The following is a 26847-nucleotide window of genomic DNA, read 5'->3' as shown; positions in this document are numbered from 1 at the left end:
TTTTGTTTGTGTCCCAATGCCATGCCAAGACCCTTCTGAGCTATTCTGGGAGGAAATCTCATCTTGGCACCAAAGGAGCTGCCTTAGGCCACTCCCCAGTGCAGCTGCAGAGATTTCCCTCACTTCCAGACCCAAATTCCACACAATGGTTTCCCCTGAGATGTGATGGCAATTAAATGCCTCTCCAAGAACCTTCTGAATAGTTCTGTTGGGAATAAAAAGTGCAGACTTGCCTTCCAGAGGCAGGTGGGTAGTTATCACCTGAAGTGTCCTGCCTGCTCTCCATGGGAAGCAGGAGGTGGGAGCACTTTGTCAGCTGTGCTACATTCCAGTATATCCTTTAATCATGAGATGAAGGTTGTCACTATTAACTATTAACATGTACAAGAATGATGCTCTAAGCCCCGAGTGTTTTTCTTGTAAAAAATATTTAAAGGCTACAAGTGTCTCGTAGCAGACTTCCCAGTGAAAGAGCTGGCTTTCTGACATTCAGTGTTTTGGTCTGTTCACACAATTTGTCTTAGCTTATAGACCTCTTAGGGCAAGCCATTGGGTTCAGACTATCTCACTGAGCTACTAGATTTGTTGCCTTTGATCACCTGAAAATTCATGTTTTGTGTCGTTTGTGCATTTAGCAGTTTTGAAGCTAACTTGTGTGTAGAGATGCAGATTTATGGATGAAGAGTTCATATAAAATGAAGAAGCTTATTTCTTAATCAATAGAAACCAAACACAAATTTATTCAGTATTAGTAATGGAAGTAATTATACATGACAGTTCCATTATTAAATTATAAAAGACATGCAGCAAGTAACAGCTTATAACTTTCCAGGAAAACCTAATTTGCAATTTATGTCTCGGAGCAAATCATTATTTATTTGCAGTGATTTCCAAGATGTCATCCAAAAGCTCTGCTTCGATGTTTTCAAAGGTCTGGTAACTATGCAGACCAAATAAAAGCAATAGAATATAGACCTCTCTCCAGCAGGCCATCAAATCCTAGTAATGTCCAAAACTCAAAATATCCAGCAGCATTTAGGTGGCTCATTTGAAAGCCTCTGGTGTTACAAAACTTAGCTGCTGTGCTGGTGCCTTCCTCTCCAAGAAGGGTTGACTTTAATGGTCCCCCCCTCTCACCAGTCCCAGCACAAGAGAACAAGCCCTTTTGAGGGTGAACTGAGTCTTCTGGCAGCAGTCCCCTTGTGTCAGGTGAGGTCTGAGGCACCAAGGAAGATTAATTTTGCCTGCAGAAGCATGTCCTTGAAAGGATGGAAGTTCCAAAGGCCTGTTGTAGCCAGGAGAAACCTCACACAGGTGATGGAGAGTAGATGGAGATCACTCTTGAGTTGTTGAAAACATTGGCTCCTAACTTTAACTAGAGAAGACCATGAGGAGGAAAGCTTCTAAGATCCCTTTATTCTCTGAGAAGAACCTAGGAAACAGAATACTTAATCTACAATGGATCATGTCAGAGAAATACAATAAATTAAATGTCCAGGTGAAAAATAATTACTGTAAAAGATCATAGGCCTCATGTCACATGGTACTTCCATTTATAGAGGGCTAATGCATTATTAGGAGATGCTGTTATTCCATGTTTAATGAGTAATCTAGGACTTCTCAGTCTGGGACCATATGATTAGGCCTTGGTAAATCTCTCATGGCTAAAATCTCACTATGGATTTTTGGCACTTAAGAAAACGTGGTCTGTCACAATGGAAAAAAGGCTTCCCAGTCCCTCAGACCACCTACCATCACTTTCACACAGCCAGGGAAAAGGTCCATCAGGGTCACAGACATGAGGTGAGGGAGAGTTTCCCTGGGACACCTGGGTTCTCCAGTCACCTTTATGCAGGGATTGGGACTGAACTGCTCACAAGATGCATTTTGGCTGATTTTTTGGTATTTTGCAAGGTCTGGTTGGGGAGGAGTGAGACAGCGATGTAAATGCCACAGAGGCAGATACTTCACAGCATATTTGAAAACAGAAAGCCAACATATTCAGGACACTTTTGCCAGTAGCAGAAGCTATACCACAGATGGCAAAACCATCACAGATTTTTCAGTAAGGGAACAGAAGTCATTCATTTGTGGGGATTTTTTTTTGCCCCCCTAAAATCCCCAAGATGGAAAATAGCTATAGAAAACTTCTGTTCGTTCAGGGGCACAAAGATACAAATCAAGTCTTCTGTTACAGTTCACAGAAAATAAGAAAAAAGTTGTCTGAGTATGAGAAGCACATGTGCTTCTGTGTGTAGGTTATTTTGCCATTATTGGTGCTATATTGGTAAACCTGCAGCTGGCATGGGGTCTGGATTTCTCTCATGCATGATTTATTTTTTTTTTTAATTAAGATGCAAGCAATTCAGTTATACACTTTTTCTTTGAGGTAGGCATTTGTGTTACGAAGTCTGACAGGGTCTGGCATGCATGAGGCAGGTTACAACAAAACAGCAACTGCTTGCTTACAGCTGGCTAGAAGCAAATCTCATCCTGAGTTAGACATGCCAGTAGCCATCCTTAGTGAGGCAGAAAGAAACCTCTCTACAGCTGCTAAAAATTCATTGCCTGCTGTGCTTCAATCCCCCTTCAGAGCCGGATTCGTAGGATGTGGAATGACACAGTTCGAAAGCAGTCCGAGTCTTCCTTTATTACTGGAGATATAAACAGTTCAGCTTCACTCAACAGAGGTAATTATAAATGGCTTTTCATATCTCTAACTCTTCTGATGGCTTTAAGGAGTCTGAAATATGTTTCCTCTTTGCCCCCTCCCTTTTCCTCCTCACTCCAAATGTCACCAAACCCTGTTCTACCACCCAAGAAATGTTACAGTGATAAATGGGAGGAGATTTTGTGGTGGTTGTTGCCTTCTTTTTATTTTCTTTCTTTATTTCTACACGTGCATTTTCAAGAATTGTCATTTCTGGAAGGAAGTTAGAAAAAGTGAAAGAGAGAAATGAAATTAAGTTGAAATCTTCCCTTTCCCTCAGAAAGCTGCTAGTGCCAGAAGCTGCTGACGTGTCAGGCCTCGTTGCTGACAGTGAAAATGGGCCATTACAGCACTGTACAGCCTGTGTTAAGCATCACAGGAGTCCTGATTGTCCTGCATATGTAGCAATACTGTCATCTTTACAGAAGCAAAAGTGAACAGCAGAACATAGACGTAAGGAAAAACTGTGCTTGGAACAAAATTGTCTGTGTTGGTGTTAATATACGTAGTTTGAAGAACTGACTGATGTGAACTTTATAGACATCTGTGGAGGAAAGGCTATCAGAAATGTATATGCCAAACAAAATGTGGTGTCTGGCACAAGGGGAAATATGAACAGCTTTTTTAAACCAAGTGTTTTTCAGGGAGTTGTAGGAAAGCGGTGGTAACAAAATACCAGAAAAAGAGCCTCAGAGGTTGTTTCCTTTCTCTTCTATGCAGCTACTTTATGAATGAACCTTGAGCAACCAGATGCCAAACTCTGTTTTGTGTTATCTGTCCAGTTGATGCTGAAATTAAGAGAGGGTAGAATTGGGATTACTGGGCCTAGCTGTTCTCTCATGATGATGAAAATGAAACGTATTTCCGGTCCTGATGGTTAGTCTGCAAAGCTCAACTGAGAATTGAGTTGGGACTTTGGTTCCTGTTCAGTCTTTATTCTCACTGAATTCCCACTGATTTTAGGGTGAGTTTTGTCTGAGGATAGCCTTGAAGGATTTTGACTAGTGCTGAGTAGTATTGAGTGCTGTGTGCTGGGGGAACTAGGGGTATATGATTCTGTTCTCTGAGCATTATACATGCTGCCCAAATCAGTGTAAAGGGGGAAGGCACAACATGGAGCTGTACTGCTCTTTAACTCACTGGTCTTTTTTGTGTCAGGATATTTTCCCTTTGCACTGAAGATTCATTAATAAAGTTGACTATAAGGTTCCATTACTGCAAATGCCTGATTTATCCACATACATCGCCCTCACGTCTCTTTCTGTCTCTGCATTAAAGACTGCAGAGCAGCAGTCTAGGTCTAATGGAGGGGGGAATTGGTTGTCACACAAAGGTTCCAGCAAGAGCCACTGTTTCCCTCAGCCATCCATCCACTGCTCCATCTCAGTGGCAAACCAAAATGTGTTATGCATGAAATGTTTGCTCCTTTAGTTAGCACAGAAGTTGAACTTGCTCTCCGATGCAGCTGAGGTTATCAAGGGGTGTGTTTTAGCAAACAGGATCTTCTGGGCTTGTTAGCAAAAGAAAGGTATCTCTCCTTTTTTGGTTGTGCACTTTTTTCTGAGCCAGGAGGGAAATATGACTGTCAGTTGGAACAAGTGAAGAGGTTTCAAGTGGACAGTATTCATCCCAGTGTGGTGAGAGCCTGTTACAACATGTGCCTGTTATTTAAAGGTCAGTTGGGAAATGAACTGGCAGGGGAAGCATCTTCAATGCAGGTTTCTTCCAGCTATTTTCCTTGTGTAACACTGGATGAGGTGAATCACCTGAAGGGCCTGAATCTCTCTACGGGCTCCACAAGCAGCCTGATAACTGTTTTAGAGGGGAAGACTTTTAGGTGGAACACTGAAGTGACTTGAGTAAGTTTTACAATTCTACAGTCATCCTCCCTTTTTTCACACAGGCAGGAACAATATTTGTTGTTGTTGGGTTTTGAGGGGTTTTGTCTGGTAAACAGAAGTATTTGCAAAGTGGAGGTTAAAAATATTTCTGTGGGAGATAGCATCTCCAAAGCAGCAGGTGGTCAGTTCCACATGGAAAAACACCTGACATCAACAGTAATCCCAGCTGCACGGGACTCCAGGTATTTCTCCCTTTACCCTGTTTATTTTAGCTGAAAAGCAACATTCGTGGTCTTAGGGCTTTCCACAGAGAAAACTCTCCAGAGAACTGCAGTCTGAACAGAGCAGTGGGGCAATGTTTTTCACAGTTCTTGTCTTACTCTTAATATTTACATATATATTCATTTTTAAAGGAGCTGTTTCATTAATGTTTTATTGATTAGCATGCTATTAAGACTCAGAGGATTCAAATGTGAGCCTTGAACTGTATGGTCCGTAGTTTTCCTTGCCTGAGGTTGATACAACAGGGTCCCATTCCTGTTCAAAACTTCCACTCTAGCCTCCCAGCCTAGACACAAAATTTTGCACAAAATTATCTGTATCATCCCAGGTTAAACATTCTATGTGTGCTGGCATTTTCCCTGGAGCTTCAGAGAGCAGCCTGTGTTCTAAAACAGGAAGAAAATTATCCTTTGTCCCCAGAATTGTCTTAGCATCCAGGTCTTGGAGCTTAACTCCACTTCTCCATGTCCTGGGCCAGCACTGAGTTTTCATGTTTCTGCTGGGGGAGCAGAAAGCAGTGAGACACCACTAACTGGGGTGCTATCTCATTGAAACCTTTTTTTTTCCCTGATACCATTCATCATATTCATAGCCTCCTGCCACATGGTAACATCCCAGGCAAGACTGCTCTAGCTATTCATCTTTCCTGTATGATGACCTGCGTTTCTGTATGACATCTCATCCCTTCTTCCTTCATGAACCTCCTGGGCTTCAGTCTGGAATATGGTGTCTGTGTTAGTGCATCCCTCCTTTAGACATACAGCTATGTCCTTTTCTGATTTAGCAGGTAACACACTGCTTATGGCTCTTTTCAGCTTCATATTCTTTTTTATCTTCTATTCCCCCCTCTCCCTGCCCAGGTAATTGACCATAATGTTACTTATTCAAATTTATCACACCAGGAATTTCAGGCATATATCTGATGTGATGTGTTCTGTGATGAAAACTTTACTCTGTCCTAGGGCATATAAGACTATTTCAGATATTTCCTGAAGGTAGCATCTAATTCTTGATTAATAAAAGGATGTCTGACTTTGTTTTCCCTTGCTGCTCATTATGGCTTTGTAGTGATGTGGATTTGGGGTTGCTATATCACTGAAATCAGGAGGAAGGGAAGAGAAACTGGCTGCAGATTTTCTTTTTTACTGTCAAATGAAGAGCATGCCTGTCCAGCCCATGACCATGGTCTGTTTCAGGATCCAGGGGGAATACTGCTCCTTGCATTCCCACTCTGCAACTCTGTCCAATTTTTCACACCCTGGGTCTGGCTGCATGCTTCTTCCATGTATTTCACATCTGACCTGTGCTCTACATTTATTTTCCTAGTGCTGAAAACTTCAGAGGTGTAAAAGCTGAACCAAGCTGATTACCTCATAAGTAGGAAAAAGAAGTTTCCCTCTGCCTGCAGGGTGTTTGGTGTGTGATCTTAATGCAGGCACTTGGATGCTGTGCTGAAAAAGTAGTACAAAAGGAATGCATGTAGGATGGACTGTTTGCTGGAGTTTAGAGCTTTGCAGGCTCAAAAGTGGAATGTATGAAGGAAGAGCAACAGCCTGCCTGAGCTTTGGGTGCATCCAGTTGGGCACCGCAGGATCGTGAGAGATGTGTCTGTTTGCATCTTTGGAGTGTTAATGTCAGAAAGCTCTGGGATAGCTCAGCCAGCCTTGCAAACAAGCAGTCATAGCATGAAACAGCAATGTGACACCAGCCTATTTTTATCCATGTCTTAGGTGAGAGGCAATACAGTAATTAGTGTCTCTCTTCAGATATGAGAAAACTGGGTGAGAAAAAAAAATCTTTATGAACTATGTGGTACTTTGTTACCCTGCAGGTTTTCAAGATGGGGGAAGGGAGGTGGTGGTATGATTTTTTTTCAGCAGAAAAGTGGAAGTTATCTGTTAAAGAAGGGCCTGTTCCTTGTTTTGTTTGAGCCTTGGGGCTCAAGAGCAGCAGAGACAAAGGACTGTGTCACTGGTGCAAGGCAGTGTTTTGTAAAAGGAAAATGTTCAGATGGAGTTGTGTATATCAATTCAAGTTAGCACATAGTAGTTTTTCCCTCTTGAGGAAAATAACTGGGCCAGGGGTAAAGCCATCAGATTTCATAGATATTAGAAACTGCTCCAGAAGTGCCTTGTGTTGGGTCAAGTGCTGTTCTCAGTGGTCTGCATGCATTGCTGCTCCAGTACTGTGAAAGAAAAGAAACAGCAGGGAGCTGTAAGAGCAGAGCTGTTTCTTGAGGGAGAGCGCCTGGGAGCTGAGGGACAGTCAAGCCCAATCCAAACCCCCAGTGATGATTCATTGTGCCACAGGGGATTAAGCCAGGAGCCCTGGACAAGGTGAGGGGATGAACCTGGTCCAGACCGCCAGGAGATACTGGCAGAGACAGGGCTGGAAAGTGAGCTGCAAGGCAGGTCCAGGATCAAGCCAGGAGGCAGACACAAGGCAAGGACTGGGTGCCCAGAGCTGAGCAGGGTTGTGGCTTCCTGGTGGGTCTCATCAAGATCACCGAGGCCTATGGGGGTCCTAAGGACCTCAAAAGTTGTTCCACATTGGAGCCCAGGATCCCTGGCAGCTCTTCCTGAAGGATGGTAAGTCTTAAATACAAATTCATCCATGTGGCCCTAAGGGTCCATTCATGAGAGAGAAGGCCCTTGCCAGCAAACCCCATCAGGGTCACCACAAAGCCCTCAGATCCCCAGTATTTGCACAACAGATATTATCCCATATTCACTCCCTGTTTGCTTCCATGCAAATGGGCTGAAATGGGAAATGGAAATGAGGGTATTGTTTGTCCCTCCCCTTTGCTTTTTCTTCCCAAATGCAGAAGTGCTGTTGCATGTTTCCTCTTCTGGGTAGCGTTCCAGAATAAATACTTGATTTCCCTTTGCTTTATTATTTCTCCTCTGTGTTTTTATGTCAACCACAAAGACTTAATCTGAAACACACACAGGAAAAAAGGAAATTATTGCTACTGTTTTCAGAGGTAAGCAGTTTAATGTCAAATTCATGTGGATTTCTTCATAATGAACAGAACAAATTGAGCTCAAATTCAAACAGTGGGAATCTGAGTCAGAGAGGAAAATTAAAATGAAGAACATTAATATCCTGATTTCTAACCCAACCGAGACCTGATTGTTTCCTAAATGAAATCTCCCATCAAATTCCTTCCACCCACCCAAAAATATAATTAAGCTGTGACTTCCAGGCTGAAATTGTATCTGCACTGTGAATTCAGCAGGGACAACTGTGTGTGTTGCAGAATTGTTTTCAGGTGGATTTACTTTCCTGCATTTTTCAGAAGCAGTTGTTTAGAAAACACCAGTAGAAGGTTAAATTCTTCCTTTGGTAGGAGACTGTCACTCTGGAAGACAGGAGGTGTAGGTTAGCACTGAGACAGTGCAGTGAGTCAGGTGTTGGTCACCAAATCTGCCCTTTCTGCTGAGATGAGGGCTGCTGGATGTGTCTCAGTGCTGCAAGATGAAGAAGTTTCAGTTTAGCTGTCTGCAGGGGTGGTAGGTGCCATGGTGTGGACATAACTGTCCAATACAGCAGTGAAAACAGGGTGGAATTTGGTGTGGTAAAAAGCACAGGCAAGCAGGGGAGGAAGGAAAAAGAAAAAAAATAAAAGAAAGGAGCAGAATTTGGATCCCCCAGGGACCTCACACCCCATCCCTGGTACTCTTCAAAGTGCAATTGCTGCTCATTATAATAACCCATTTGCCAGTGCTGACCCTTTGCTGCCTAGATAAAGCAGAGAGAAGGTGGAAATTTGGACAGTGGAAGTGCTACTGTTGTCATGCATCAGCCTTTCACAAGATGCTTGTTTGCTCCTTGATGGATTAGTGCGACCAGCCTGACAGAGATTCTGCCTAAATTTATGTTGCATATAAAACAAACAGCAAGCAGCCAAGATCTAGGAGAGGTGGAAGTACCTCTCCTCATCTTGACAGGATATTCAGAGGACACCACAAAATCATCTATCACAGTCTGTCTACACACTTCTTACCTACTCTGAGTAACACCTATAGGTTTTCTTGTGGCTTGAAGATATTAGAGAATAAATACTTCCTCCATTTTCTTTCCATTTGTTGTAATTTTTTACAGTTGGCAGCAAACAGTGCCCCAGTTTCTCCTGTTAAGTCAGTCAGCTCTCATGTCATTTCTTTCAGAGATCATTTTAGGTTATGGGGACTTACTAATTTTAAATTAATGAGTTGTGGCCGTATGAACATGCATGTTGGCAGCAGTGTTAATGGTCACTTTTTTCCCCGTTATTTCTTGTTCCACTTGTGGTTCTGGGGTAAGCAGGTTCAGTGCAGAGGACTCACAGGATGTCCAAGGTGCCTGCAGTTGCTCTCCTTGTTCATGAATGCATCTGTAGATACCTAAAGGGAACTCACCAAAATATTCATGGATATAAAAATACACATTATTCTTGGTTTTTGAGCACTTAACAGCTCAAAGACAATTGGGCTAAAGAAAAGTGTCTGTTTTCTGCAGACACTTTGGTCTTGTAAGTACCATCACTGCACAGCTGGGTATGTGGTGCCGAGCAAGAGCCACGTCTGTTTAAAACTCAACACCCCCTGGAGATGCTTTAAAAGCTTTGAGCTCTGTTTTCAGTCATGCTCAGGGTTTGATGGATGTAAATGCAGAGGAATTATCAAAGTGAACCTGGGGTGGCCTTTGGCAGGGACAGCAGCCTCAGTGACCATTCAGAGACCATCATCTGTCAACGTGCAAATCTCACTATCTCACTTCTTCATTGTCATTGCTTCAAATCTAAAACAAGGCACTCTGCCCCAACCTGTCCCTTTGTGCAGAGTGCTGAGAGGTGTCAGTGCCTTATGTTGTTGAGTTGGCAGGGGCAACCTGCTGCATGAACCTAAGGGATGCAGCAGTCCTAGCCCTTGAGCATCATCCTTCACATTGCAAAGCCCTTAGTCCTGGGAAATTTAGTCTGTGTTTCAAGGGGTCCATTGGTCCTGGAGCCTGGAGGCCTCTGGTTTAGCCACAAACAGCAGCAGTGCCAGTCTCTTCCCCCTCTGGAATATGATGAGATGTTCAGTTTCTATTTTTTTTAAGTCAAGGCTGCTACTTGAGAAGGGGGTTTTTGGAGGTGCTGGTTGTTTGGTGCAAATCAAGGGGTAATAAGCAGTGTAGAATCCCTGACAGCACTTCCCTGTTAATCCAAAGGCAGCCTGTGGCCTGTTTTCAGCATCTCATCCATCCACAGCTGCTCAAATGCTGCAGCTCCTACTCTTCAGTGGGCAGATTGGTGTTCAAGGGTGCTCACTGTCGCAGCACCCTGGGTCCTTGTATTAGTGCTCACACGTCCAGGAACAGCCTGCAAAAGAAATAGCATAGTCAATTTATATCAAGACTTCAAACTTCCAGTTTACCCACTACAGGAGGGTGTTCCTTCACCTCCCCATCTTCCCACCACCATTAGGCATTTTCCTAATGAAGTTCTTTGGTTTTATCTCCCCCTGCCCTTCTGCTTCTTCTGTTCCCTCTTGTAACTCTCACAGACACACTTACCATCCCCTGACCCCATGGATTCCCCTTCCTGGAACCCATTGCCCAGATGGTGGGTGTATTTGGAGGGAGTAATCCACATGCCATTGCACCAGTTCTGTCACAAGGGACTGCTGTCTCTAAGCCAAAAAATCTCTGCAACCCTGTTAAGCAACTGTTGGCTTGGCTAAATGTCAGCAACTGGCCTCAAAATGACCCACCCTGATAATCATATATGAAGTAAAGAGAAGTTCCAGGTAGGTGACAGCAGAGGAATATTTTCTCTTTGTAAGAGAAAGTCATCAGCCTTTTGGACTAGCAAATTGCTTCTGGTGGTTTTTTATCTCCCCCCTCCCCCACCCACCCCCTTCTTAATCAGCTGTACATTTTATGCTAGAAAAATTATGATTTTCTGCATCAAGGATCAAAACTTAGGGAGTTTAACTCTTATTTCTGCCTATGTGCAAAATTAATCCCATTGTTGATATTCTCCTGGTTTATTTTGCCTCTCTGCTGCCTGGAACTGAGTTAGCTGAGATTTGTTGCAGTGATTTCAGTGAGTGACATGACATTCTTCCTCTGGGAGATATTATGAACTGGCTTTGATTTTGGGATTGACAGCCATATAATTGGAAGTTCAGTCATTAGGTGGATCAGCTTTAAAGAGGAAAAGTAAGGGCAAGGCAATTTCTGAAATCAGAGCAGGCTTTGGGGAGTATTAGATCTGACAGAGTATTGCTGCAGAGCAGGCTTAATATGGTGACTGTGAAGGAGGAAGGAAGAAAGCATGGCTGCTTTTATAGATTCCTCGCAGCATGGTCCAATTTTCACCACAGGCAAGGCTCTCTGCACATTTTAGGTGGGGCCTCATGTTTAGTGAGAAATAATCATGAACAGGAATAATTGGGGATAATGCATGTTCGTATAGTCGAGATACAGTGTGGTGTAAACACTTGTAAGGGGTAGTGGTGGTATAAAGAAATGTCCCATCCTGGGACAATGTTTCTCCTCCAGGCAGTGAAAAAGTAACTAATGAGTGAGCAAATACTTATAAATGGATGTGGACTAGCTGTGTGTTTTGAGCATGGCCTGCACATTATAATCCAGCAGAAGTTTGTCATCTGAAATCATGGCCAAAGAAAGGAAAGGGGAAAAAAGGGACAAAGAAATACTTTCGCTCCTCTGTCTCTGCATAAAAGCACGAGATGTTTCATGTGGCAGAAGATGGCCCAGAGCTTAACAACCTCATTTGCTGAAACTCCATTTCACTGCAGTCAGTATTAATAGCTTCACAATGAATAGATTAGATGCTGCAAGTGACAACAAACCTATTTGAGAGAAATTTAATAGGGAAGTTTATTGAAGTTTATTAACTGAATCCTGTTGGCTATTATAAGAACAGAGCTTGATAAATCTAAATGTCAGAGCATTTGTTGGAAGGAACTTGGAAAAATACTGAAAATACCTGTTGTCCTCCAGCAAATATGTGTGAATTTGCTCATCATAATTGCATTTATTGTTAGAACAAATTTTGAACACATGGAAGACCAGGACTCATTAAATACTTGAAAGCTCTACCTGTAGAAAAGCACACGGTGGAATGCTGGTGAGCAAAGTCTCAAAGAAAACTAGAGCTTTGACTCCTACAAACCTGCTTTTGTTTCCCTGGGAGCAAAATGGAATAAGTTAATACTGAGTGAAGTATAAAACCTGCCAGAAATTACAAACTGAAATCACTGCAGAGAGGCCATTCCAGTGACATTCAAGTCTGAGCTATTCACTACATTTTGGGTAAGGCAGCGTGTGTTATAGGGTTGTTTTAGTGGACACTTAGAGGAAGACTGAGCTCTTACCACATCATTTGTGTCCAAGCTAAACCATGTCTCCTGATAGCTCAGGAACTGTTCTACCTTCAGGGAATGGTTCATGTCCTTCCTGGCTGTCACTTGTCCCTGCAAGGCAGTCTGAAGTCAAGGACATGGTGTGCAAGAAGCTGAGCGACCTGGTTCATGCTGGATTTGAACCACAAGATAAGCTGGGCGTTCCAGGAGTCAGAGCAGGCAGGAGTACAGCACTGTGCCCTTACTTTGTGGAAAGGGAGCCACATTGCTGGCAAAATAGGAAGGAAATAGGACTGGGATGGATTGAAAACACAGCAGGACATGTATTTCCTTCTGAAACAAACAAAAAAAGCCCAAGAAAATTTAAATTTTGGAATTGCTGGGTCAGAGGCAATGAAACATTTTGTTATGACTCAGATGTGCTTTTTCTAAACTATTTCTGTTTCTACTCTTATAAAGAGTTGAAATAATACAAGAAGTCAAAGTCGGCTTTTATACCAGCCACTCTTCTGGAACAAAAAGTGAAAACATTTAATTTGGAAAATACTGATTTTGTGTGGACATTTTTAAAGCATTGAATTGTTCATCCAGTTAAATTTATAAGCTGGTCCATTCTCCTTTCTCAGCAAAACTGCTCTTCTGTCACATCTTCTCAGCAGTGGGGGAATCTCTCCAATCCCCTGCTAAAATGCACATACCAAAAATATTTTGGTATGCAATTGAAAAGAGCAGAAGTCAAGGAAGATACATGGTGGTGGTGGTGCCTCTGCAGACAGATGATCCCAGTTAAAGCAGTGCTGCTCAAACCCTTCCAGCCAGGCAGAGCCATGGTGAGTAACAGTATTATTCAGAAAATCTGGAGGAGCAGTTGAATCTGTTTCCCTTCCAGCTGGGTAGACCATGCAGATCATTCAAGGTAACCTGTGTAGCTTTGTCAGCCAGCTGCCCACAATAAATTTTTTAAAATTTTATTCCTGAGTGATGCAGTCTAGAGTCTGGCAACATGTGCTTGTCATCATAATTTTCATTCTTTGCTTTCAGTGAGTGAATAAACCACACTTGTGTTTAACAAGGTGCAGTTTTCCCATACAGTCATTACACAAATCTCTTCCAAAAAATTATTTCTACATTCAATGTTGTCCTGCATCAAAGACATCAATTTCTACCTTAGAAAGGAAAGAAAAAGGTTCCATTTGGTTGCATACTGTCATTAAAATAATACCTGCTTTCATAGCCACAGAAAGTAGCTAAGTGTAGCTATCTGAATCCTTTGTGTCTGGTTACAGCGATGTTAAAAATGGTGGGATTTTCATCTTCTTTGTCCTGGTTGGTTTTTCTCAGTTTGCAAGTCAAAAGTGCAACCCTCCAGATCTCCCCCTGCACCCTGAGAACAAGCCATGGCTTCTCCTGGCCTTTTAAATCCAGCACGGCTGGATCTGTTGTGCTTGAATCATGAGGATCATCGATGCTGTGAGAGGGGAAGGAGCAAATACTTGCCTTCTGAAAGACCATAATTTCCTTCTCCTTGTGATCACAGCCTGCAAATCCTTCACTTGAGGAAATCTAGCATCAGGAAGCCTTGAACTGAGCACTGGCCTTTCCAGAAACCCAAATTTGAATGCAATTTTGGATATTAGAGCTGACCTGGTAGCTGTGTTTTGCTCTGAACTTTGGTTGAATACGAGTGGAAACAAAGAGACTTGGGACTGTAGTTGTACAGTGTGGTTGCAGAGAATGTTTTTGTAGAGGTGCGAGTTCTGCTGTTAAATGTTTGCGATGATATCATCATGCTGCTGTAAAAGGTGAACCTGTGAGTTTGAACCCATCTCTTTTCCATGCCCCCACACATATACAGCATGACAGGGGTTTGGAGACAGAATGCATTTGCTTTCAGTAGGGTGCCTTTGACTAGCAGAACTGGAGGTGATTCAGCACAGCTGGATAGAAGGCAGTTCCCCTAATTAAATAAGGAGTGGTGACTGTGTGCTGGGATTAGGTGGTGCAGCAGATGGCAAAGGAGGGATTTGTATTGGGGCTGCTGTTGCTGGAATGTAGGAAAGCAAGGATGGCACAGAGCTGTGGGGTTTGCTGGGAGAGGTCTGTGTTGCACCACAGATGCTGAGAGCCAAGGATCCAGCAGTAAGTGAACAAATAAAAGTAAGTGATGATAACTGCTGCCTGCTGAAGATATTGGGCACATTGCCAACACCGGGCCTGACAGCTGCCAGGGATCCCATCCCAAGAGTGCTTGACAGGGAGGAGATTCCAGGTGGTCAACAGGCACTTGCAGCTCTGATCCTTCTGGTTTTTGGGCCCCTGGACATGCACTGACCTTTGTAATTGCAGCCCCAGTGATGCGCACCCTCACACAGAATAAACCTCTTTGCTGTCCCCCATGGTGTTTTGGGAGAGCATGCTGCTATGATCCTGTGCTTATTTTATTGGAGTTTTGTTGGCTTTCTATTACCAAGGCCATTTTCATGCAAATGAGGCCATAGTTCCATAGTTTACCTGCTCCTTCTGCTCCTGCCTCATCTGCAGACCTAATCTGCTTTTCCTAATAGTCCTGTTGGTTGCCATAGCAATGATAAAGTGGTATGAAAAAGCCAGGATGATACTTAAATATATGTCTGGTATTACATTTTTCTTTCTTTCTCCTGGGAAAGAGAAACTAAATAATGAGAGGGGTTTTTTTTTGGTTTTGTTTTGTTTTGTTTTGGGGGCTTTTCGGTGTATTACCATTTTATCAAAAGCTTTAACTGTGGGCTTTTTGGACCCTGGATACAATCCTCTCTCAGCACCCTTTTAGGCTGGGAATTTTGCAACTGAAGAGCAGGTAGTAAGAAACAAGAGCCCAAATTTATGAATACAGGGTACATGTAATTGTGTATTTAAGATGCCAAAGTTACATTTATTGTGTCGTGCACAGAGTAAGAAGTTTGCCAGTTCACCATGACAGGAACCTAAGCTTCAGAGTTTCAGTTTGGTCTCTGAAAGTATTGAAAGATATCTGAACATGTTAGCGGAGGGTTTGTTTTGGATTTGCACCAGACTTACTCAGTACTGTCACTGAAAGTGGCATTTTGAACAGTAAATTAAAAAATCTTAATGAAATCATGGGAGAGGAAACCAGAAGATGTAATTTCTTTGCTCAGTTGCTGCATACAGGAATGGGTGGCTGTAGTACCAACCCCTATCTTTTACATACCTGAGAGCAAAAATTACTTACTTACTCTGTATTTTCAACTTTTTTTTTGCCAAGTTTGTAGTCAGAATCATGGATATGTATTAAAAGTTGGCTGAAAGAGCCATATTTGTGTGAATTCAGTTAATTCCAGAGCCCGCCACTCTGGCAAATGAAGGCAAGCAAAACCTATATTTACGTGCTTACACTGGTTGATCCCTTCTTTCTTGTCACAGTCTGAGAGCATCCCTCATGCAAAACATCTTCTCCTGCCCAGCCATGGTGGGATCACCTTGTTCCTGCCTGCTGGGGTTCACTAGTCGAGATCAGGCCATGGATATATTTATTGGGTGAGATGTTCTTTATAGCAGCTGGCATTTAAAGACACCTCAAGCTAAAGTGCTCAAAAGCCCACCATGGGTATATTTTTCATATCAGTTCTCATAGGGACTGAGTTGGAGATGGGGTTAAATCTCAAATGGGAGGATTATATCACTTTTGAGTTTATGGCTGGCATTAACTCTGGACTTTCTCATTACTTGTATAAAAGTGAGCCCCGTTTTGAATCTTTTATGGCCTGGCTTGATTAAAAATGGGATGAAAGCAGAAACAATTTTAATGGCCTTAGTGCTCACTCGTATAAAACTAGTGCGAGAAGAGAAATTGTTCCTGCAGTCCCTCATCCCAGATGAATGTGAGACTGAGAGAAAACACATTACCAGAAAGAAAGAATTGACTCATTTACCTATTAGTTACATTCAAGGTTACTTAGTTAAGCGTTCATATAATGTTTTCTTACAGGAGACAGCTTTGTTTCCTTATTTTCAAACACAGCAGCTCATCTTGCTTTCCATCAGCATAGACAAAAATATCAGGTGAGAGAAAACAAGTCTTTTTTTCCAGCTGCATGTGTCGAGGAGCCTCCCTGGCATGCAGCCCCCATACAACACTGCCTTCTACTTTGTCCTGTGCTCAAAAGACCGGTTAAGTGATCTGCTAATGCCATACGCCTGGGGCTGGGAAATGCTGGGGGATGACGGGGGAGAGGCAGGAAACTGTCTGCTCCCTCCTCTACCTGCAAAGACATGGGGAAATGTCATCCCAGGCCTGCATACAAGCAGGGCAGGAGGCAGCCTCCACCTAGCCTGAGGTTTGGCCAGTTTTTGCCTTTCTGTAAATAATTAGTAGGTGTGAGCTTTCAGAGAACTCCCTGCTAAGGGGATTTGTACTAGCCAGAGGTCCTCAGGGCTTATATATCCTCAGCAACTCCATCCAAAGAGATTGTACCCAATGCCCTACATGCCCCACAAAGACAGCCTTCATTTCGGCACGGGGCCACCTCCACACCTAAAAGAGGCAAATGGGGACTCCATGCCTCAGACACTGGTAAAAGCATTCCTGAAAGGGTTACTGGTTTCGAGGATTGGCTCTTCAGTTACTTCTTTGGGTTGAAGCTATCGGATGTTGATGGCAGCCAGGCCATCTGAGCTCTCTGACAGTCCTGTCCTAACTAGTTCTAGTTGCCCCACCAATGACTTAATTTCCTGGGGAAAAGGTTTTGTCTTTACAGTTTAGTCCTGGAGGTTAAAAACCATGGTCATCCTTCCTGCTCTAGAACTCAGTAGGAATGGCCCTGAAGGGCAAGGTTTTTTTATTCGATATGTTTCTGGAGATTAGAAGAGGTCCAGAGCAAGGGCTTAAGGGTTTTTCATCCTGTAGGTCAGCTAAAAGGTAGGGGGAGAGTTTGCTTCCTGGGTTGATGCCTACAATAGGAATTGAGGTAGGTCTTGGCAGCTGCCTGCCAAGCCGTGATGATCCCGAAAAGCACAGGTTCAGAGGCTGCGTCTCCAAGGGATAAACCAAAGATCAATGGACAACTGTTGGCTGAGTGCTTGGAAACAGCAGCAAAGAGGTGCTGGAATGGTGAAACAAGGTGTTTGTGGGGCACACAGAAAGCCTTGAGACATGCACTTCCTGGCCACTCTCATTCCTGATAGAAATGCGTGGCAGAGCTGTAGTGCTCTCACCTTCCAGAATGGATTCAGGTGGTTGTGGATGTTCTTTATGGTGATATCAGAGAAGTAGCTGAAGTGAAACTTGCCCTCTTAGACATGAGAAACAGCTGCTGTCTGAGAAATGCTGAGAGCTTTTGGAGAGGCTTCATTCTCCATCCTTTCTCTTTAATTCTGCTTTTTTGATCTAGATGTGTTGTGAAGGACCAGTAAAAGAGATCCTAGCACATAGTGGGAGTTGAATGTGCTGTTGTCTGTTAGTCATTATATATATATATATTTTTTTTTTTTTATTCATTTGGCACTTTCTGGAGAGTTTTTCCCCCCACATTGTGTAGGCTGCCATCTTCCTTTCTTTCTTTGTAGCAAGCATGTGGGCGCAGCCTTGCTTACACTCTGAGCAACTGGGGAACCACCATAAATGTAGCTTATCCGCTTTCTGATACATTTTCTTTTGCGTTGGTTTGGATTTGTGCATCGTCAGTAACATCTGTTCTGCTTTAGTGGCATACAGTTTTCCGAGTCTAATTAGCTGGCTGCTTGTAATCAGGACTATTTCAACTGTTGTCATTCTGAATGTTCTTTTTCCCTTTTTTTTAATACCACATTTGCCTGATTGACCTTTTTTGTTGTTTTTTTTCTCTGTCTTTCTATCGGGCTGCTCCAGGAGCCATGGCTAATCATCTTATAACCAATGCTCTGCTTCGTCCTCATGGCACTAACAACCCTTATAATACATTGCTCGGGGAATCGGCGGTCTATAACAACCCTTCTGTCAGCATGTACAACGCACAAGGTGTGCTGGAGTTTCTCTCTAATTTTTCTAGTGAGAATTCCATTTTCTGTGGCTTATTTTGGCCCATTTCTTTCTTTTTTTCTTCCTTTTACTTTTTCTCTCCCCACGCACACACACTTTTTTTTTTTGGAACTGGGCACAAAAAAAAAGATCCTCTCCCCTCCCTTTCATTTCAATGCATCTTTCCATCTTCCAGATGCTTTTTTTCCATGAGCAATCCAATTCACTTTGAAAGACTCTTGTCAGTTTTACTCAAAGCATTCATAGTATTTTGATTTCAATTTTTTTTTCAGTCTCCTTGCTTTTGTATTGTTTTGGAGTTGTGTGTGTGTGTTTTGTCGGACACATCCATTCCTCTCTTTGTTGTCAGCGCATTTCCTTGTTAAACCATTCATTTCAGAAACAGGAACACCGCTGAAGGTAAGTGAAGCTAAACTGGCCTTTGCCACCAAAGCTGCTCTCATTTGAAATGGCCTACAGAAATGTGGCCAGCAGTGCGCTGGTTTGCACAGGGAGTAAAATGCAAAATAAAACAAAACTGCCCTTGATCTCTAAGAAAAATAACGGTTGAAGAAAGAAGTGTAGGCCAGCTCCAAAGAGCAGAGCTGAGATGAGAAATGTTTTGCCGTTTGCATTTATACATTTTATCTGTGTTGCTAGAGAAAAAAAATAATCAAAAGAAGGTGTAGTGAAACTAGATAATAATTGATATCCTCCTTTTGGCAACAAAAAAGAGGCAGAGTCAGTTGTACCTAATGGAGGTTTCTGCTATGGAAATTTGTCACCTACATGTTTGTCTCTGCTCTGGCTTCTGTGGGAAGGGACAATGTTTGTAAGCTGATGTCCTGGTGCTTCTGTGAGGGAGAGGCAGATGTGTTTAAGTAGGGTCTGAGGAGGAGATGGGGAGTGTGGAGCTCTGACAGCTCCAGTCTCTTGGTGGCTCCATCCTGCTCTGCCCTTTCCATGGGATTTTTTTTTTTTTTTGTCTTACTTGTAAGGTGGCTCAATCACTTCAGAGTAGCACTGCATTCCAGTGCAAGAGTGCCAGCACTCTCTCAGCTCTCCGTTCCCAGTGAAGGCATCACTTCCCAGCAAAGGATATCCAAGAGAGGGAAAATAATGATGGTTATAATGCAAGCAGGAAAGCCCCCTTTGTACTCTATGGCAGCACGTTGTTTATGACAGAAATAGATGTTGAACTGCATAAGTAGGATATTTGCATTCAAAGCACAAGGAAAGCACGTGTTTGACCTTTTTGCTGTTTATTTAAATTTCCTAAACTATGCTAACTTTGTGCAATAAATTTGTTTCTAAGAATGCTTTTTTGAAAAGGGGCTACTGTTAAACATGAAATGCTCTGAATTTTAAGAATTTCAGTGTATTGCAAATGTGGAAATGAGCTTTGATGTTCTGACTAGTTTCTTGCATGATAACCTTGAGGTATGGGAGTCTTTTAAATCAAATGGCAACAGGTAATGCTGGGTCAGCATTTGCCTTAAGAAGAGTCCTGATGTTCAGGTCTGGGTGCATCAACTGTGAACACAGGTGATTTGGGCAGAAATGTGTGTTACATGTATTTTGATAATTTTGTGTTCTTCAAATTTTTAATACTAGAATCTGATACAGTTACCTGAGCTAACAGAATGTTATTCCATAAAAATAACATAAATTTTTTGCAAGTGCCTTTCTGTTCAACACAGTTAGATAAGTAACAGAGAAACCTATCCAGGCTTCATCCATGGGAGGTGAAGAAAGAGAATGGGACCACCTGGGTCCCATTTAAGCTCCTGGAGCTTTGCCATTGACTTCAGAGGGAGCAGAACCCAACCCATTCTTTTCAGGAGGCTGCGAGTTAATTAATGACCATAGAACTGGTATAGCTATTACTTTTCAAACTGGTTAGGTCCCTGGACAATTACAAACTGTGACTATTAGGAGATCCCATGGCAGAAATGAAGGGTAGCAAAACCAGCCAGGCCTAGTGGTATCGGTGGCCCTTTGGGGATGCTGCACCAGCAGGAATTATAAAGCCAGGAGAGTGCATTGTAAAAGTAGATGCTGTCATCATCTCTGGGTGTGCCTTGGCTGTGGTTGGCATGCAGTGAGGCATTCTTAGCTAACACCATCCAACTAATCCATTCCACATCACTAAGGCTGTGATTTTTTTCTTTTGCTCATTCATTTATCACTTCTGGTGCTGGCCATGGGTGGGGCAGGACACCCTAAGGAACCAGGGACTGATCTGGTCCACCTATTTCTTTTCCCCTCCCCAGTCACGTATTTTAAAATACTGTCTCTGCTTAAGCAAAAGCTGCCACATCTGTAGCAGGTAATTACCAGGGGCAGGAAGTCCTAAAAATTACCCTTGGAAAGAGGTGGGGAATCAGACCCTAAAAGGCCACAATCCTCTGTTCCAGTGGCATAAGTGATTCCTTGACAGGACACAGAGTGTAGAGGAAGGAGGAGGTGGTAGGTGAGGGGCCGAGTGCTCACTGTCTTTGGAAGCTCAGAGACATAGACTGGCTCAGTCTCTCCAAAGCAGGAAAACATCCCAACACCTTTTGTCAGAATTAATTTTGGGAGAAGGTGTTCACAAGCATTAATAACCATTATCAAGCTCTACTTAAAATCCAACAGACCACTGAAGAGTGGGAAGCTGAGCGTTATCACTGCCTCTTCATCTTATTCTCTGACTTGTCTTGTTTTAAGCCTTTCTTAATAGTTTCATTTAGCAATGCCATTATTCAAACTACTATTCTTCTTTTTTTTGTTTGTTTTTTTTTTTTTTGCCAAGTCCATGTAGTTTGCCATATGTTTGGTTAAAGTAAAAATCAGACTTACCAAAGTTTGTAAAATGCCAGCAGCCCCATGATGAGCAAAGTCATACTCTTACAAAGCACTGTTGCAAAAGATGGACGGCAAAACATTTTTAGCAAGGAAACAGATTTCAGTTTCAGCTACACAGGGGTTATTATACCTAACAGTAAGTAAAGCCATTCATTTTAAGACTTTGGAAGTGACAATGACAGTGCCTGTCTTTTCAAGCATGACTGTTACCAGACTTAGACTTTTCTTAAATTTCCTGGCATTATTTCTTCATTTGTGTTGCACGCTGAACATTTTATAATGGCATTGGAAAACAGTTTAAATGTGATAATTTTTTAAAATAAAAATGTAGACTATTGCATATTGTGCGAAAAATAATTTTTTTTCTGTCTAAAATGTCAATATTTTTAACCTGAAATAAACCTTGTAACAAATTCATGTATTCTGGGCAGTGGAAATTATTTCCGTTAACTCTCTTTTCTGCATATCATCAATTTGCTTTTTACTCATGTTTCTCCTACTGTCGCTGTAAGCTTACTTGTTGTTTTTTCTTTCCTTTTCTTCATGCTGTCGTTTAGAGCCCTACAGAGAGACAAGTATGGGAGTAAAGCTAAACATTGCATATCAAATGTAATTTTTTTTAGTTCACTTTTATTGCATCACATATAGATGATGTAGTTAATAAAGGAAATTAATCTCACAGTTTTGAAATCAAAAGACTATGAATAGACATGTATATATATGTGTATGCGTGTGTATGTATGTATGTATATATATATGTATGTGTACATATATATATATAGATGAGATTAGAGGATGCTTCCTTTGTTTATTTCCCATTTTTGTGGTATTGTTTACCCAGCATAGTTTCTCGTTTAGTTGTGTATGCTTATTTTTTTTTCCCAACTTCATGTTTTTATTTGCGAGGTCGTGGCATTTTTATACAGTGTGTTTCATTGCAGCCCCCACTCTGTTCTCACCTGCAATGCCTCCCATTTTATTTCTGCACCAAACCCCAGATCCATGCATTGGCAGCAGGAGCACAGTGCTCGGTGCCTCAATGCATATGTTACTCAACGTAACCATCAAACAGATGCTGTTGTACCTGTCACCCATTACATACAGCCCTCCCCCAAAAATGCTCACTTTTCATTTCTCCCCAAGCATCGTGACTCGGTTGGAGAGCTTTCACCGTGAAAATCAACGGCTTTGCTCTATGTCTGTGATGGCTAGTTGATTTTTTGGCATAGCTCCCTCGTTTTCTGGGGAATCCAGGATACAGCAGCACCCTCTAAGCTTCAGAAACCCAAAAGGTGACGGACACATTTGGGGCATTTCATTCAAAAGCAAGAAGAAGCCTTCAGTAGTGCTTTCCAGCCCTTGACATACAGCAACTACTCCATCGCAGATATAGACTGAATCCTGTATTTTCAGAAGGTACACATGCCATGTACTAAGCATGGTATGAACAACTGTTCATCTGAAATTGTCAGTTTAATGGCTTCTCTGATCCACTGTGCCTTGCTGGGAGTTGCTTGCCAGTTTTTGGCAATGCCTGAAGCCTTAGCTGAGAGGTCAATAAGTTATTTCATGCATTCCCATGCCTGCTCTCCTTCCAAGGAGACCAGCGATCCCAAAAACAAAAGCATGGTGGCTTAACTGCTGGGCCTGATTTTCTTCTCCCTTGCCCACCCATGCTGGCATTGCTCTCAAAGCACTTCCCTGCCATCTCCCGTAGTGCTTTGGGAAAGAGCTGTGCTCCAGCCTCATGTTGTCAGCATTGACACACCTATGGAGATGCAACAGGCAGTTAGAGCGGGGACATCCCGAGACCCTGCTGCTCCTCTCAGGTTCCCATGAGCCCACCATAGCATGGCACTGATGGTACTTGCTGTACCCTCTGCTGAACCCACTGCTTTAACTTTGCAGGTGGAATAGGAGCTATTTTTAAAGGCTTCACAAGACCCCAGAACAGCTGCCTCCAACATCAATTGTATTAGAAAATCCCCACCTGGCCAGTGTGGAGTAAATAATTTTGGTTGTGCCCTTAAGCCAGAAGAGGTAGGGCATTTAGCCTTGTTCCGGAAAATCCTGGGCCAGGAAGTACTTTGTGCCTCCCCCTTGCTACTCCCTGAATCCTGCCCTTCAGTCCTTATATCTTTATCCTGACAGCCTGCCCAGCGAAAGGGGAGAGCAGACTTTTTTTCCTCTAGGAAGGATACACTCCCAAACAAAGCTTTGGTAGTGATTAGCCTGGGCTGCAAATGCTTTTCCCTCAGCTGGGAGGAATTGCCCCCTTCCTCCAAAGCTCCTAGAGCCAGGGCAGTTGGGACCACCCCAGGGTCATGAATTTTTCAGCTCCCCCAGGAATACATAGAGGGCAAGAGCTATAGGAGAATGCTGGCCAGGAGAGGTTATCCTTCCAGCTGGATGTTTCCACATCAAGTCACACACTTGACAGTGCTTTCCATTTTTTTGGTGGGAAGCCCTTGACCACCAGCTGGTTAGATGGAGCTGCGCCCTCCCATTTTGGCTGCAATGCTCTCCTTGCTGCCCAGCCCCAGCAGCTGCGGCAGCCTAGGAAGGGGGTTTGAGTGTGCACATCCCGCATGAGTGTCCTGTTTGTACAAGTCACCCTCTCTTGTGTAATGTTTTTCAGAGGGGCTTCTGAACAATGCCAGGGATACAAGTGTCACGGATACTCTACCACTGAATGGTAATCACGGCAACAGCTACAGCATCGCCAGCGGCGAGTACCTCAGCAACTGCGTGCAAATCCTTGACCGTGGGTACAACCACACGGAGAACGCCCTCGAGAAAAAGATCCTGAAGGAACTCACCTCCAACTACATCCCTTCCTACCTGAACAACCATGAGCGCTCCAGCGAGCAGAGCCGCAACTTGATGAACAAACTCGTCAACAGCGTGGGCGGCGGGAGCGAGGACGATGCCATCGTGCTGGATGACGCCACCTCCTTCACCCATGAGGAGAGCCTGGGCCTGGAGCTCATCCACGAGGAGTCGGACGCCCCGCTGCTACCTCCCCGGGTGTACTCAGCGGACAACCACCAGCCCCACCTCTACAGTCGGCGTCGCATCCCGCAAGACAACAGCGAGAGCTTTTTCCCTTTGCTGACCAACGAGCACACGGACGACCTGCAGTCGCCCAACAGGGATTCTCTCTACACCAGTATGCCCGCACTGGCTGGCATGCCCATGACGGAAAGCGTCACTGCCAGCACCCAGACCGATCCTCCACCAGCGAAAAGCGGCGGTGGCGATGCCGACGACGTTTACTACAAAAGCATGCCCAATCTTGGCTCCAGGAACCACGTCCATCAGCTACACACTTACTACCAGCTAGGTCGAGGCAGCAGCGACGGTTTTATAGTCCCACCAAACAAAGAGGGAACCTCTCCGGACGGCAATGCAAAAGGACCCGCTCACTTGGTCACTAGTCTATAGAAGATTCAGCAAAAATTAAACAAAGAGACAACTAAAAGCCTCTCCGTAACACTCGGTTTACTGTTCTGAGTTAATCCAAACAGTGGTAATATTGTGTGTACTCCTAAATCTTCATGCTGTTCAAAAGGAAATTCTCAGACTTTTTTTACTGGAATTTTTAGGCCGGCCTGGAGAGGACAGTAACTGCTGTGCCCCCCTTATCTTCCCATCCTTCTTCCCTCCAGACAGACTTCATTATGTTAATGAAAGAGATAGATAACGGCACACTTCGTGGCCTTCTCAAGTTATGCCGTGTTTGTTTAAACAATCCCTGATGCTGTGTTGCTCTTAATACCAAGGACCTGATTTAAGAGGGAAAAAAAAATAATAAAAGGCCAAAAATGTGCATTTGAAGCTAGTAGCGATGACGCATCTAGGTGGGAGTGCTGTGTAAAACAAGCTAGCAAAACTCTTTCTTACCAATCCAGGTCACACCATGGGTTATGGTCACTCACAACTTGGTTTCACTGCAGCGCCCTTTGCTGCGGGAGCAAACAAAACGTAAACAAATTTAATGAGACAGAAGGGAATCCTAGAATCTTGTGCTAAAGGCATATTTTACATTTTGCTGTATTAACGGATGATAAAAACTAATGGCAGAAAAAGAGAAGCGAACAATTTCTATGTAATGTACAGATACTAGCATTGCACATATAGTCTGCTTTCTGTTCCTCCAGAACTTGCGTCCCTGTTAATGTAGTGGAAAAAAAAATAAGAACTTTTTTCTGTTGTGCTGGTCTTGTAAGTTTGTCTACCAGTAGGAGCAAGGTTTTTCATAACTCTTTCCTTTTTTTTTTTTTTTTTTTTTTTTTTTTTTTTTAATTTTATTTTGCCTCGTCCACTGCTCCTTCTCTCTGTCCCCTTCCCATCCCAGTAAAAAAACTCACTGGGCAAAAAAAAAAATCCCCGAACATCACTTTCTAAGGACCATTTTTAGTAACACCATCACCATTTCTTTTCAGCCAAGGCAGCCTTTTAATTTCCTCGCTGTATAACCTTTTTCAGACGGCATGTTGCCAGCAGACCTTTTGGCAGACTAGAGCAGGGCAAACTTCCTCATTGTCAGTGCACAACCCATCGCGACGATAATCCTGTGAAGCATCTCTGGCCAACAGCCCCTCAGCCCGGCCCCTGGGTCACATCCAGGGACTGGGAGGAGGTTCTGTAGTTGTAGTGGGGGTTCTACAGGAGACGGCCATTTCCCTGGAGGAGCAAAGGGCCTTCTCGGCTCAGTCTGGTCCCCGGTTTAGGCACTTGTACTGCAGTGGTTAAGAAGAAAATAGATTGACGCGTAGTGAGCTAAAAAGTACTTTGCGGTGATTTTTAATTAAAAAAAAAAATCCTCCGTTCATTATTTTTCCTAACAGGAAATTTATTTATTTGACTGGATTTTTAAGTAACATAGGCTTTCTGGAGGTAAATTAGCAGCACGAGTATGAATTCTTCTTCTTTTTCTCTTTTTTTTTTTTTTTTTAATTTATGATCCATTTTGTACGGTCTCAGCAGTTGAATGACCTCATTACTAATATTTGTTGTAAAAGTGAAGCTTGTTTGCCAACCAATAAACAACTGATCACGATTTAGAAGATATTGTATGTATGTACTGTACAATTAATCTCTCTTTTTTTGTCGTTGTTGTTCCTCTCTCCATTAATGTCTTCAGTATGAGTCTCCACTCCTTTACAGCATGGGTGAGCAATGCCGAAGAAAGGAGGCCTAAGCTGAGAAATTTAAGCACAAAGGTTATGCAGCTGTGGCTGACTAGAAAAATCAGGCTGTGGTGGTACTTGTTTAGGGGCAAGAACAACACTGGTTAACATTTGTTGCAGGTGATTCTAGGTCTGTTTTGTGCCTACTGTATAAAGTAGCCAACGACACATGGATGATTTGAGTATAGTGTTTCACGTGTCATATCTTTTAATCATTGTAATTTTTTTCTTTTATTAATTTTCTTCTTTTCTTTTTTTTAATTTGGGTTTTCTGAGATTAAAAACTGCTGGTAGCATGTCAAAGAGTAAAACAAGTCCCTGTTAGGCCTTCTTGGTTGTTGTTTGCTGTCTCTTTATTTTTTTGCTCCGGGCCTATGCCAAATGCCCTCAGCATCCTTGGCCACACCATCCTTCCCGCCCCACCTCTGCCAATGGCCCACTGGCACTTTGCTGCTCTCCTCCAGCCTCCCCCTTCAAATCCCTTGAGTGCAATCAGGAATACAGAAAGCCACAAAATAGACTGGAAGGGTTGACAGGAGAAATAACCACCTCTGGATATGACTGGTAATGAATTTTCAGTGATTTTTTGCAAAGCCCTCCCATGGCCTGGGCTTAGAGGCTTGGT

At 43.1% G+C, this 26847-nt stretch overlaps 1 protein-coding gene across 4 annotated transcripts in view; it reads left to right on the top strand.

Annotated features, from left to right (window-relative positions):
* Nucleotides 1–26103, top strand: part of ADGRL3 (adhesion G protein-coupled receptor L3) — a 252647-nt gene extending 226544 nt beyond the window's left edge. For 3 of the 4 annotated variants that reach the window (XM_041488241.1, XM_041488240.1, XM_041488242.1), the window contains 4 exons: nt 2594–2690; nt 18055–18183; nt 21588–21639; nt 23669–23856. In XM_041488241.1, coding sequence (XP_041344175.1) covers nt 2594–2690; nt 18055–18183; nt 21588–21639; nt 23669–23729 — 339 coding nt within the window. In that variant the 3' untranslated portion in view covers nt 23730–23856. Of the gene's footprint in view, nt 1–2593; nt 2691–18054; nt 18184–21587; nt 21640–23668 lie in introns of all 4 variants that reach the window. The other variant, XM_041488243.1, reaches the window with a different exon arrangement.
* Nucleotides 26104–26847: the final 744 nt, after the last annotated feature.

The sequence above is a fragment of the Pyrgilauda ruficollis genome, unplaced genomic scaffold (genome assembly GCF_017590135.1).
Source record: "Pyrgilauda ruficollis isolate IOZ18807 unplaced genomic scaffold, ASM1759013v1 scaffold89, whole genome shotgun sequence".
NCBI lineage: Eukaryota > Metazoa > Chordata > Aves > Passeriformes > Passeridae > Pyrgilauda > Pyrgilauda ruficollis.
Note: the sequence above shows the minus strand (reverse complement) of the source record. Positions and strands in the feature narration are given on the sequence as shown.